This window comes from Pseudophryne corroboree, chromosome 4, assembly GCF_028390025.1.
Source record: "Pseudophryne corroboree isolate aPseCor3 chromosome 4, aPseCor3.hap2, whole genome shotgun sequence".
Taxonomy (NCBI): Eukaryota; Metazoa; Chordata; class Amphibia; order Anura; family Myobatrachidae; genus Pseudophryne; species Pseudophryne corroboree.
In genome coordinates, this window is record NC_086447.1 from 286,966,406 (window position 1) to 286,980,846 (window position 14,441).

The following is a 14,441-nucleotide window of genomic DNA, read 5'->3' on the forward strand; positions in this document are numbered from 1 at the left end:
CACCTCTGCTGCCCAGATCCTGGCTGCCGCTGCTCCCCAGACTTTGCTGGCATTGGCAGTGGCATCAGACTGGGAATTAGCAGTGGGGGCGGTAGCTGGTGACGACTTTAGCTGACATTGGTTGCTGGCAAGGGCGGCAGTACAGTAGCGGTCACTGGCTGTGGCGGTAATGGGCATGCCTCACCAGCTACTGACCTCACCACACGCCACTGCCCTCTTCTCTTCTGTGATCAGAGAGAACATGAACAACATTTTGGTGGTTCAAATGATAATCATCATTATGGTGCTGACCCTGGGGGGCCAAGGAAAACCATCCTAGTGTTCTCTGACTATAGATAGCCTTCTTCAGATAATAACGGTGATGGAGAAGGGTACTCTGGCATGGACAGGTCATTTTAAAGTAGAAATACTGTCTTATATTACAAGGAAATAACAAAACTCCATATATATATATATATATATATATATATATAGTCTTGCAAGGAACACACTCACCAGACTTCTCCGAAGTGAAAAGATTCTTTTATTCCAACCTCACATATTTACAGGGTCACGGTCGTTGTTTTTGGTTCCCATTAGAACCTTTTTCAAGACCAGATTTTCAGGCTGCCAGGTTCTGATGGGAACCGAAACGTCGACGGTGACCCTGTAAATAAGTAAGGTTGGAATAAAAGAATCTTTTCACTTTGGAGAAGTCTGGTGAGTGCATTCCTTGCAAGCCATATATGTTTTGGGACTCAGTCTGGAATTGACCTGTCTCTGGATCATGCACCCCAGTGGATGTGTAATTCTAATATGTGAGTGCAACTTTTCACATTGACTATATATATACACACACACACATACACATATACAAATACATACCTCACAACTGTCCCGAATTTAGCAGGACAGTCCCACTAATTGGACACTGTTCTGCTGTCCCACACGCAGGCCGCAGTGGGAGAGCCAGTGATCACCTCTGCTCTGCAAAGCAGCCGGTGAACATAGCATCTATCAGTGCAGGGAGGGGAGCCGGGGGCTGTCCAGATGCTCAGGGAGCGCTGGGCACACCTCCAAAATGATGAAAACGAGGGTCGCAGCGCTAGGCCACACACCATCAACTCAAGACTCTGCCCCCTCCACCTGAGACTCCATCCCCTTTCCATCCACGGCCCCACCTCCGGCATGGCATATCCCTATTCAGAAGAGACATAAATTGGGAGGTATGCAAATATGATGCATAATTTTTGTGGATAAGAATTATTTGCAACTTTTGTTATTCTTAAAGTAAAATACAGTATTATGAATAAAAAATGTGTAAGGTCCTGAGGCATAGCACTTTGAAAAACAATATTTAAAAGTGAAGGGAAACTTTATATTTTGCCTTCACTCCTACAGAGTATTTAAAGCATTTTCACAAAACAAACCTGGTACATCGGGGGTAATGCCAAGTTGATCGCAGCAGGATTTTTGACAGCAATTGGGTAAAACCATGTGCACTGCAGGGGATGCATATATAACATGTGCAGAAAGAGGAAGATTTGGGTGGGTTATTTTATTTCTGTGCAGGGTAAATACTGGCTGCTTTATTTTTACACTGCAAATTAGATTGCAAATTGAACACACCCCACCCAAATCTAACTCTCTCTGCACATGTTATATCTGCCTCTTCTGCAGTGCACATGGTTTTGCCCAATTGCTAACAAAAATCCCGCCGCGATCAACTTGGAATTACCCCCATAGTGCACTACGTACCGAGCGTTCATGCTCATTTACACACAAATGTGTTGTGCAGGCAAAGTTGAACCTGACTCATATCAATCCAAAGCAAATGTTCATCAGATAGTGTGCATGTCCATTATTGCCATTATTAAAGGGCGTTTAGTAGACATTAAGAATATGCGCTGAACATCTGATTTCAATGCCAGTGTATAAGAGATCTTAAACTCAAAGCCAGCTTTGTTGCCAAAATTATTTTTCCCATAAAATTATCCCAGGTAAACTGTCATTTATGGGTAAATGTGCCATATCATTATCCCAATACTCGTAGTGTTTCTTTATTGTCAGTTTCATCAAATTACTGTAAATGCCACTTTCGAGAATTAAAATGTGATCAGAAAAAAATAATGCACGATCCTAAAATTCAACAGCAAACTGCACAACTATTTCCTAACTTTAAAATAAAAAATGTAACAATAATAATAATAATAATAAGGCCCACAACCTGCAATAATATTTAGGGTCCATAATGTGAAGCAGCAGTAAACACATATAGTCCTACAAAAACATGTTTGAAAATATTTATGTTAATTATATGACTGATTTACTCACATAACTATTTTGTATTTAATAAACTAAAGTACCAATTCATGTGCAATGCTATAAAATCTTAAATTGACTATTAAAAAATCACTAAAAACATTTTTTCCCCCCCAAAAAAAAACAAACTATTGTATATAAATGGGCTCCTTAGAGCAATATGTGTGATTCCTATCTACTACACAAAGCATTCTGCAGTTGTTATGCAACAATTTACATACAAACATTAAAGTTCTTCATCACTGTGTACACAACTTTATAAAACATATACAAAATAAAAAGTATTGTGTTTAATACCTCCCATTATTATGTTGCTTAATCACTCTCTTTAATTTACATACAGTAATGCTTATCTTTGGCAAACTTTAATTGACTACCAGTATGCTTGTGCCTACTAATTATAATATGGTTATTCTTTAAAGGGTAAAGCTATTAATTAGAGACCAGTGCAGCTCTCCTTCTTACTGCTGTAATCATTAAATTGATTTTTCCAGTCCATCATGTAATTGTTCCAGCGATGGAATTCAGCCTTCCACTGTTGTTCTACTTCATCAATGCTTCCTGAAAAAAATTACAATGGGTGTATTAATCTAAATTTAAAGCTATGTGTTTACATTAATTGAAAACGAATGAGTGTTAGTGATACAGGTTTCAAGAATTGCAACAGCACTGGATGGTCAAGTAAATGTAAACAGTTATTCTTAAACTGCCATGTCTTTCTTCTTTGTAGATTGTTAAATTTCCTGATGTACAGTAGAACACAGTCTTTCTTTTTCTCAAACACTGCTATTAAAATAGCCATTTGTACTATTGCACAGATTTTTCAATAGGTATTTGCTTTTCATCTGACTTAGTTGTTGTGCCAACTTATTACAGCAATGTAATTTATGTGATTTCTTTGTACACACATGATATGGGCTGGACTCTGCCATACTAATTGATCAGTCCCATACTAATTGTGCCAGATTAAGTATTTTGAGCAAAAGGGAAAAAATGGCACTTTAACAATCCACTTTGCAGTTTGCACTTAAATGAGGCTATGTACAATAGATAATGTTATTCTACAGTATATACTAATGTTTCAGTGTGTGTTTCTTACAAGCATTTAGGCAGGTTTCTATAGCATAGTAAGAGTTACACATAAGATCATCTCTTCATCCTCTTTCATCAACAGGTAAATATTCTATACCATCACTGTACCCACTATCTTTACATTATGTTATGATGTTTTCATTAAACGAATGATAAATATTCCATACCATCACTACACAAACTACCTTTACTTTGATCTCTTGTGCTGTATTATTAAGTAATGATAAATATTCCATACCATTAAATTCAGTAGGTGTCAACATGAACAATTAGCAGCTCATGTTCTTCTTTCAAGTAAAACATTTCCCATCCATCAAGAATTTCCAATACTTGCTACAATGGATTATCCCCATTGTAAATGTATCCTGCATTCACTATACTATATCTTGTCAAACTAACCTCAGATCCCCAATATACACCCAGTCAACATATCCTATTACTTCTTTGTTATCATCATTTTACTTATCAGACAACTCCAACATATCCCCCCTTTTCAATTACTTCTTATAACCGTTAAACTTAAGTGAAATGCAAAACTGACACCATCTGTCAAGAAATCTCCTCTCATCTGATCCATTGCTCAAAACTCATTTTCTCCACCGCTCACTTTCACACTCTCAGTTCTCTCTCTTCTGACTTTTTAGTAAAGATGAGTTTTCCATACTCCTCTAGTCCTCTTTTGCTTCAACCTGTACTTTTGATCCTGTTCCATTCAAACTCCCCCAGACCCCTGACCCCAATGCTTGACTGCACATTGCTCACCTCTTCAACCTGCCCTTCTCCAGTTGCACCTGCCCTTTCAGTTTGAAACATGTGCTCATTGTTTCCTTCCTAAAGAAAACATCACTTGATTTTAATTATTTATTTGGCTATGGCCAGCTTTTCTCCTTGTTTTGCTTACATATTACTTACAGTATATGGTTTTTATAAAACTTCCTAGTCCACTTTCTCTCCAGTTAGTTTAATTCCAACTTTCTGTAATTGGGTTTCTGCTTTTTATACCCAAACAAGATTGCTTTCACTAATGTGATCAATTGCTTTGTTGAAAGTTCACTTGTACCTAATCATTCTCTTTGACATCTCTATCACATTTGATACAGTAGACTACTGTCTTCTCCTTGAAAAGATCATCTGCCTTGGCCTTCTAAAGACGTCTCTCATGGTTCACCTCCTACATTTATAAATGCTGCTTAAATGTCTGTAATACACATTCTCCCGTCTGGTACCTTTATTTGTTGGGATCCCTCACACCTTTGCTCTTGACCATTTGCTTCTCATTATATTCTCTGGAAACTTATATGCTACTTTAGCCTCTCATATCTCCTCTATGCTGATGATATAGAAACCAACTGCTCCTCCCTGATTACTTTCTTTTTCTCTTACCCCATGTGTCCAGTTGTCTTTCTGTCACCTCCTTCTTGTCTCAATGCTACCTAAAGTTCTATGTGCCCAAAATAGAGATAATCATTTTACCCCTGCTGTAATCTGATTCATGGTTGACAATATATCTATCTCCCTTGTTACAAGCCCACTGCTTGGGTGTCATCCTTGACTCTGACCTTATTTTCACTTCACACATTCAGTTCCTTGCTCTGTCTTGTCACTTATTTATTTGAAACATTTGCCAGAATAACTTCCTGTCTTACTCAAGTCATTACAAAAACCTCATCCATTCTCTCATTATCTACATGTTTAGAAGGTGCCTCCATCTCAGATATATAGATCTATAGGAGAATATGTTACAGTATATCAGTTTCTTATCTGTTCATAGGTAAGTTGCACATATCAATTTTTTAACAATTTTTTTAAAGATGTTCCTGAACAAACTCTATAAGTGGTTAATAAAATAATAAAATTTTAATAATTTGCATTATAAACTACCATCATGACCATTTTGATCATCTGTGTGACTCGCGATGTTAGCAGACTGTGGTCAGTCTGTGTAAGCTGAAGCTTACTCAGACTGGCTGTAAGATCTGGACAGCTAAGTCCAGGAAGTCTGTATCCAATGCAGACCCTGGGTACGACACGCCAACAAAATGCAGATGGTATAGGGCCATCTGCTGCCTCAGGTCTGCCAACCAAGTGGTGCAGCATGCCAATCAGGATAAAGCTAAGAGGGGCCAATTGGCAATATCACAAGACCCGTTCTGCACATGCAAAGGACAAATCTTGCATCTTCACAGACCCACAAATATCGTATTTGTACGTGAACCATCTGGTTTGCATACAAATCCAAATCAGGCACAAAGTAGCAAATAGTAACTTATACTGAAATGTGAGCTATGTTTTTACTGTCTTGAATATTGTCAAACCAGCTCAAAGTTACGTAAATTGCATCCTGCTTGACATTCTCAAAATTAGGTAAATTATTTAGTCAATTGACAAATTCGGTAAGTTTTCTAATCTTGTATTGATTTGACAAATCTGTTTGAGAAACAATAAATTGGGTGGGGAGGATTCAATTAGTTGCGCTAAATTGCTGCTGCTAATTGATCAATTAGCCCTGAAAGTCAGCACTATTGGGGAATTTCTTTCACCGGCAGGGGACAAGTGAAAAAAAAAATCACTAATAACTGACCCATTTTTCATGAGTGCAGCTGTGAAAACGGGTCAATTTGTTGTGCAAAAAAAAAAATTGGCTGCAATTGAATTACCCAATAAACAACATCAGGTGAAAAACGCAAAATATTTCAGGCACAAATGAATTCCACCTTAGCCTGTTGCAACGCCTCTAGCTATCAGCAAGTACAGAATAACCTTTATCTGGCAACAACAGAAAGCTGAACAGTATGACACAAATAATGGCAAAAAAACAGATGTAGAACTATGAAAGAGGAAGCTGTCAAAATATATATTAAATACTGTCATTTAGATTTTATTCATAATTATCTTTCTTTTAATTTACAAACTTTAAAACATAATGTTCCTAATAAACTAATAAGACATCATTTAGAAATAGCATTCAGTGTAGCAAATGTGTATGTTTGGGGCTTTTATCCTTTTCTGAAACTTTTCTGAATCTCTGTGGGCATTTAATGTAATAACACCTGTGACAATAAAAACATAAACATCATTAAACATATGTCTTCATACATAATTGATTTTGGTTAATCACTTCATAGAAATTCAATCCAATGTAACACTCTAATTCCATTGAGGAATTCACATCCTGAAAGACAGTAGAAGGACACTCAGTGTGATATATTATTGCCACCTGTTTACTTTCTTAGTGATAAGGTCACACAAATCAAATCATAAGTCATGCATCTTATTAATGCTGACCTCATCAATCTTTGTGAAATGACTACCTTAGACAGAAATGAGTCTGTTGCTAATAAAGGAAGATACGTGTGTTTTATTCGACCTCTAATTAAAATAAACTGCCCTTGTACGTTGTTTAATGTATACCTTTAAAAATGTAATGTTACATAAAGAATAGTAAGCCAATAGATCATCACACAAAGATTTTGTAATTGAAATAAATTGCAAAAAATACCTAAATGTTTGCAAACATCACTCTTCACTCAGCCACATATTGTACAGTACGTATCCTGACCCTTTATTGCCATGTCTGCATATATTTTGGGATGCGGTCATGTGACTGGTGCACAGGATCCTGGCAGTCACCATGCTGACACTGGAATCCTAAGATCTGAATATGCCGGCCGCCGGAATGCCAACCTACGGGGACTATTCCCACCCGTGGATGTCCATGACACCCAGCGTGTGAATAGAGCCTGTGACGAGTGCAGCAGGCCACCGGGCCCGCTGCGTGGCAAGTGCAGCAAGCCCGCACAGGGAATTGTTGCGCTCACCCCCCCCCATCCTTGTGGTATTCTGCTGCTTGTATCCTGGGGTCATTATGCTGGCCGCCAGGATGTCGGCAGCCGGCAACGTGATACCAACCCTTTATTTTGTCTACCTTGCATGTTCCTATGATATGTTTTGTATGTCCTGTTTCCCCACTGTTTGGCACTGTGAAGCATTATGGCACCTTACAATCCAACTACAATATGAATAATAAATTGGGTAAACTTAGTTTGCAGCTCATTATTTTATCAATTTTATAGGATATTAGATAACCTCTGCTGTAGATGTTACAAGTACAGTATGAGACGTCGTCAATGATTTCTTTGATATAGACCATCCTAGATAACTACAATTCACCTTGTAATCTTTTAGATCGTGTTTTGGTTTTTAGTTTTTTAAAACAGTTTGGTTCAGATTTGGTTTTTGGATTTCTTGAAAATTGATAAAAACAGCTACAATCATGTACAGTAATTTGTACCTATACAGTTTTATTGGCATCAGAAATCACAAGGGAGGGACAGCAATCCAAAACCCAAGATTCTCAGTTTAAATCTGAGTTCAGGACTGAGGGAAGCTCTGAATAGGTCCTCAGTTCTACTCATATCCTTTACAAGAAGCCGGGACTCAGTTCAACTCGAATCCTCTAAATTCTGGAGAGTTTGGATTTCTAAAAAATTGAGCCGCACATCTCAACATTCTCTAGACATTGATGGGGAAAACGTAATAGCCTGAGAGTTGCAGGCATTGATGTGATTTACAATGTTGTCGTTGCCATTTATAGTACTTTAATAATATCAGTACTGTGTTATAATGGATATAATGTATAAAATAATAGCTATGTATACAGTTTGTAAGATTATTAGAACTAATCAATGCATCACATGACTTTACATGGACCTCTAATTCACTTATAGACATATGGAGAGTGTTTTACATACTTATTTGTACCGTGAAGTATTTGTTTCTTTTGATTGATCAATAAAATACATTTTTCTAAATGGGTGCTGCCCTATATTCCTGCTGCATTTCTTTGGTGAAATTATGTCTTCCTGGTTAACTGCAGCAAAGTACGTGCCCAAACCAAACAAGAAATAATAAGGACTGCACTTCGTTTATACTGTATGTTGTTTTGAGTTTAGTTTACATGGAATTGAATATTACATTTGTTTTGAAATTATTTCAGTTGACACATGTATATGTGCAACGTGAGAGCAGTGTAGTCTTTTGGAGGGAAAAGAAAGGCATTTGTGCTTGGTGTGCAAAACATAAATAGCATAATTAGTCACATTGTGGCTGGGGGGTCACCTTTCTTTTACACAGCGGGAATGCAGCTGCATTGCTCTGCTCCCTCCACCTTAACCTTTACATATGGAGTACTCAGGTATTAGTTAGAAAATTCCAACAGGAGATGGAGTTGATGGATTAAAGACAGCAATATAAGAAAGGTTAAAAAAACAGAAAAATGTTTTTATAATAAGAAGCATTCCAATGTAATAGAGTGCTACTTGTGCTGAACATTTTTCTGTGCTCTCCTTTGCTATATATAGTATACAGTACTCCCTGGTTTAGTATACCTACCTTTGACCTGTAAGATGGGTTTGGTTACAATGAACCTCACACACAATCCAACCCCACCTGATTGTCATCTGCTGCTGACACATTCATGGTCATTTGCTAGAGAGTGTATCAAACAAGTGATAAACTATAACATCACAAACACAACATTTTAGTATAAAAAAGTCCATAACACAAATACAATTCACAGAAATCCAAGTGTGTGTCCTTTGTCCTTGTAAGATATGGTAATGTGTATATTAATAATCAGAAATCATAGGTTGTAACTTTATAAAGGCATAAAACTATTAATTTCAACTCATATTTTGGAACCTTTAATACATGTATTAATATGTTATATCATAGACTCCCTTTAACTAACCTATTTTAGTTCAAGTGCAAAAAAAATCACTTTCTTAAATACCAATGGTAATTTTTATACAGAACTAGGCAGTTACACAGTATATGATGGACTTCAATCTACTTATTTTGTACGTATCTTACAAAACAGTATTTTCAGATTTCTTTTAAAAAATTACAAAATTAGCAGAACTTTAAAAAAAATTGTATAAAAATAAAATCGCTCTAACAGTGCTCTTTCTTAGAGTTATATCAGTATTGTGAAACTTAAAAATTATTTTCAGCTTTTCAGAGTTTTTTTATTGTTGTTTTCTTTTACCTGTTATTTGCAGGATTTTGGGATAAAATTTGTTCCAGAATCTGCACTGCTTGGCACGCATTTTCCGATCTGTCTCAAAGTCTTCTGTGTCTAACATAAGGTAATGTTGTTCATCGAGTGTGAAAGCTGGCCATCTGTTTTCCTGAGTCTGTGCCCCATTTGGATTGCTAAATGAGAGATATTTGAACATAACGACTGTTATTACACACTCTGCTCATATTTTGTATTATCTTTTTATATCAGCAATCCATTGGTTACTCATCCATATTCAAAACATGCAACCAATGCTTGTAGTATCACGCAGAATACAGTATGAAACATTGCACTGTTTTGTAGGCTTTATCCAGGCTGCTGTGCCATACAGTAGTTTACAAGGTTAAAAGTACAGATAGACAAAACTGTGGGCCTAATTCAGAGTTGATCGCAGCCGCAAATTTGTTAGCAGTTCGGCAAAACCATGTGCACAACTGGGGGGGGGGGGGGGGAAGCAGATATAACATGAGCAGAGATAGTTAGATTGGGGTGGGGTGTGTTCAAACTGAGATCTAAATTGCAGTGTAAAAATAAAGCAGCCAGTATTTACCCTGCACAGAAACAATATAACCCACCCAAATCTAACTCTCTCTGCAAATGTTATATCTGCCACACCTGCAGTGCACATGGTTTTGCACAACTGCTAACTCTGAATTACCCCCTGTGCTGCTTTAGTTGCAAAATAAAATCTATATTTGCTGAAAGAAATGCATGGCAAATTCATTGATTTGGTTTACAATAAGAGGAAGATGGTAGGCATCACAAATTAATTGCATACTAAATCAACTAAAATACCTTGAACTGTTTGCCATGAATACAATGGCAAAAAAAACAAACAATGGGCCTAATTCAGACCTGATCGCTCGCTAGCAGTATTTTGCAGCACTGCAATCAGATTGTCGCCACCTACAGGGGAGGGTATTTTAGCTGTGCAAGTGTGCGAACGCATGTGCAGCCGAGCAGTACAAAAAGATCTTTTGCAGTTTCTGAGTAGCCTAGGACTTACTCAGCCGCTGCGATCACTTCAGCCTGTCCGGGACCAGAATTGACGTCAGACACCCGCCCTGCAAACGCTTGGACATGCCTAAGTTTTTTCAACCACTCCCAGAAAACGGTCAGTTGACAAACACAAACGCCTTCTTTCTGTCAATCTTCTTGCGATTGGCTGCACGAATGGATTCTTCGTAAAACCCATCGCACAGCAATGATCCGCTTTGTACTCGAGCAGCGCGCCTGTGCATTGCGGTGTATACACATACACAGTTCTGTCCTGATTGCAGCACAGCAATAAAAGCTAGCGTGCAATCAGGTCTGAATTACCCCCACTTGTTAGCGTATTATAAACCTTGTCATGCATCATATAAAAGTCTGCAAATTAATATTTTTTACTACTGTATGTGCATCTATAGATTACTACAGTGATGGCTAACCTTGACACTCCAGCTGTTGTTGAACTACACTTCCCAGCATGCCCTGCTACAGTTTTGCTATTTGGCCATGCTAAAACTGATGCAGGACATGCTGGGATGTGTAGTTCAACAACAGCTAGAGTGTCAAGGTTAGCCATCACTGGATTACTAAAACATACCATAATCTGCCAAATCATGCCTCATTCCTCTAACACCATGCCTACTGTGTGCCTAATGTTAATATGGGAGTTTGAATTGTATTTGTACGGATTTGGAAGGAACACTGCGCAATCTGGGTCATATATGAGACATTTGGAGGCCTATTCACTAGCCTTAAGAGTAGATAAAAATATTAATTTCACCTGCTTTTGTAAAACCTACAGTAAGTACTGGCCTCATTCATTAAACAAGTAATGCAGGAGATTTCACTGAAATCTGCTTATCTGTCATATCAAAGCGGAACTTGTTCCCCATACACTAGTATGGGGACCTCCTTATTTCCCACATCATCAAAATACATAGATTTCACCATTTTTCTGCAAGAACGGATGCCATCTTTAGATAGCCTCTGTTCTCGATGCCTTGTTCTTTCCTATGGGAAGGAGTCCAGGGTTGTGAAGATGGATCCACTAGGATCCTCTTGTCCCTCTCCGGCTCCATCTGCTGGCACATGCATGAACATAGCACTGCTAAGTTAGACTCGGCAGTACAAAGTTTCATTGCTACAGAGTAGCAGTGATAGAGATCGCGGAGACAGCTGATCTGTGGATCAGCTGTCTCTGCAACCAAGCAATGCTGCTTTGGTGCAGTGGTTTAGTACTTACTGCTGTAACTCGCAATGAGTTGGATACTAAATTAGCACTAAAGAAGAGCAGTGCTTAATGAATAGAACCCTAAGACATGTATCCCTCTTCGCAACCGGGGACTCCTTTCCATAGGAAAGAGCAGGTTATTGAGAATGGATGCTATCTGAAGATGGCGCCTGTACTCACAGATAAATTCTAAAAATTATGTTGTTTCAGAGTTTGATGCTCTTTGCTTTACATGTAATTTTTACACTGTACTGATTTGTTAGTCACTTAAGAAAATTGCCAATAGACATGTTTTTCCTGTTTTTACGTTTCTTATTTCTGTATTTTATATTTCTACCAACTTCCATACAGTACTTCCAACATCCACATGCCAATTGCCCTGTCAACAGCAAGCAATAGGTATCCTACTCCTAGTACATGCCTAGCCCACCCAGAAGAGTGTTATTGCTGACCCTAGAAGGGGGAATTCAGCCTACCCAGTGCATCACATTAAAACACTCTTCAACAATGGAGCACAATGGCCACTGGACTGCCATCTTATTAATCCACCTTGGCAAGAGTGAGGCCAGCTATTAGTGAAACCATTTACCTAAACACCAAAACACTTCCAACAGAAGGTGTGACGCAGCCGCATAACATCTCAACAGGAATGTATTCATATCAGTGTGTATTAGTGTACTGATAAAGATGGAAGACATATTTGTTCATAAGACTCCATTTTAATTGACATCTGACAAGCTGTTTCAAATTGTTTTCAGCTTAGAGCTGACACAGGAAAAAGTACAGACACTGTATTTTGTTTGAACCCATATTGTGAAGCTATGACCTTTATCTAAGATATACTTTCCTTGAGGAAATATATTGTCAGCAGCTAAATGTGAAGGCTTCAAAAGGTATTTGTCAGTTTGCGGTATAACAGGTGCAAAAACAGAACCAGACATATGTAGTTTACGAGCTTAGCAAAAGTCCCCTGTTGCCCCACATAAAACCGCAAATAGGAATTATAGCTGTTACTAAGAAGATAGGAGTTTATTAACCAATAGGATAAGAAAAGTATGTTAACCAATAGAATTAAAGAGATCATTAACCAATAGGATTATGTTTTGTGTAAGGAAGCTACGCCACTGTATGCAAATATGTATCTCTTTATAATGTAATGTTTTCAGGAAATAAAGCAGCTCCGCACTATTATTCCTCACTGAACACACGTGGCTAGTTATTACAAATGTTAATTTGTTGACTGGTCACTGGCTGCAGCCGTGTATGAACCTGATGCTGACTGACTGAATGCGTGCTTGAACTTGGTTAAACAAAGGGTGCCCTTTCCTGGGGTTACCTTTATCAGTACCCACTGAGGGACCCCTATGTGATGTGTTACCAGGATTCACCTAGACAGGCTAGCTCATATTAAATTAACTCTTACTTGGAGAGAGCAAATAGCATATCATAATCATATATGATTAGAAGGCCCTTGAGGAAATTTGGGGTAGTATCATCTAAAATCTCTCAAAGGGATACATTATGCTGAAGTAGAAATCCTGAGCATACTCCCATCTGTCGGTGACATTGTCTATGTTTAGTAAAAGTGGATAAGTTCCCTAACAGTTAGGTTTAGATGCATGTAATATTGATAGTCCTCAGTCTGCCTATTGTTTCTAGCTTAATATACTGTATGTAAATAGATTATATTATTGTAAAACAATAAAGGGCCCAATTCAGAGGTGGATGCAGAAGTACATGTAGCAGCAGCATCTATTGGCGACTGTCTGCGACTTATACAAATGTCCTTACAAACTCCCCTTGTGTATGTCCATGCGGCTGATAGTGCAAGGACTGAGATGCTCACTTTCATCAGTATTACCCATTGGTATTGGAGCATCCTTAGACATTACAGTTAGTCGCACCATTGAAATCTGCACCAGCCCTATAGCAGATGCAGTGTTTCCACCTGACTATGGACACCTGTGTCTATGTCTGTGTGTCTGTGCATGCGGCCACTTTCACTGACTAGCCCTTGACACTCCCATAATACACCATTAAGCAGACACTTATTTGCATGCATTTCTAACCACCTCCCTCTCACCGCCCAGCAGCCCAGGAACATCCATCACGTTTCCACAGCATTTTTGAGACTGCGTGTCTCAATCGCAACAGTGAGCGTACACCATGTGTAATGCATGCGGTGCAGGAGTTCTTAGAAATCTCCATGCCTGTACCATTACAAAATAATCACTCAGTTACGTGAACAACAACATGGCGTGCAGCTTTGAATCAGGCCAAAGTGTGAAGCGCATAAGTTACAAAGGGGTTTTCCAATCATAAAGTTCAGAATTGTATGCTATTGCATCATGGAAATTAACAGATCTTCATGCATTAGTAGAAAGTGGTGTTCTCTGCAAGCATGAAACACAGTGAACGTTGGTATTTAAAAGTGTCATACAGGATACAAATAATATAATGGCAGTGTCCTAAAATATAACAAAATCTGAGCCCTTGGCATATTGCATGCTAGCCAAAGTGACCCACTGTTACCCATTCAGCATTTTACCAGCTACCACTTATTTATATAGCACACACATATTCCGCAGCTCTTTACAGAGAATAATTGGCCATTCACATCAGTCCCTGCCCCAGTGGAGCTTACACTCTATATTCCTTACCACATGTACTCACATACACAATCATGCTAGGGTTAATTCTGTTTGGAGCCATTTATCTTACCAGTAAAGTTTTGGATTGTGGGAAGAA

General features: G+C 38.3%; 1 protein-coding gene across 1 annotated transcript in view; it reads right to left on the reverse strand.

Moving 5' to 3' along the window:
* Positions 1-552: 552 nt before the first annotated feature.
* BCHE (butyrylcholinesterase) overlaps positions 553-14,441 on the reverse strand; it is a 61,812-nt gene continuing 47,923 nt past the window's right edge. Inside the window, exons 3-4 of the mRNA XM_063916185.1 lie at positions 9,440-9,606; positions 553-2,862 (exon numbers count right to left, since the gene is read on the reverse strand). Coding sequence (XP_063772255.1) covers positions 2,738-2,862; positions 9,440-9,606 — 292 coding nt within the window. The 3' untranslated portion in view covers positions 553-2,737. The remainder of the gene's footprint in view (positions 2,863-9,439; positions 9,607-14,441) is intronic.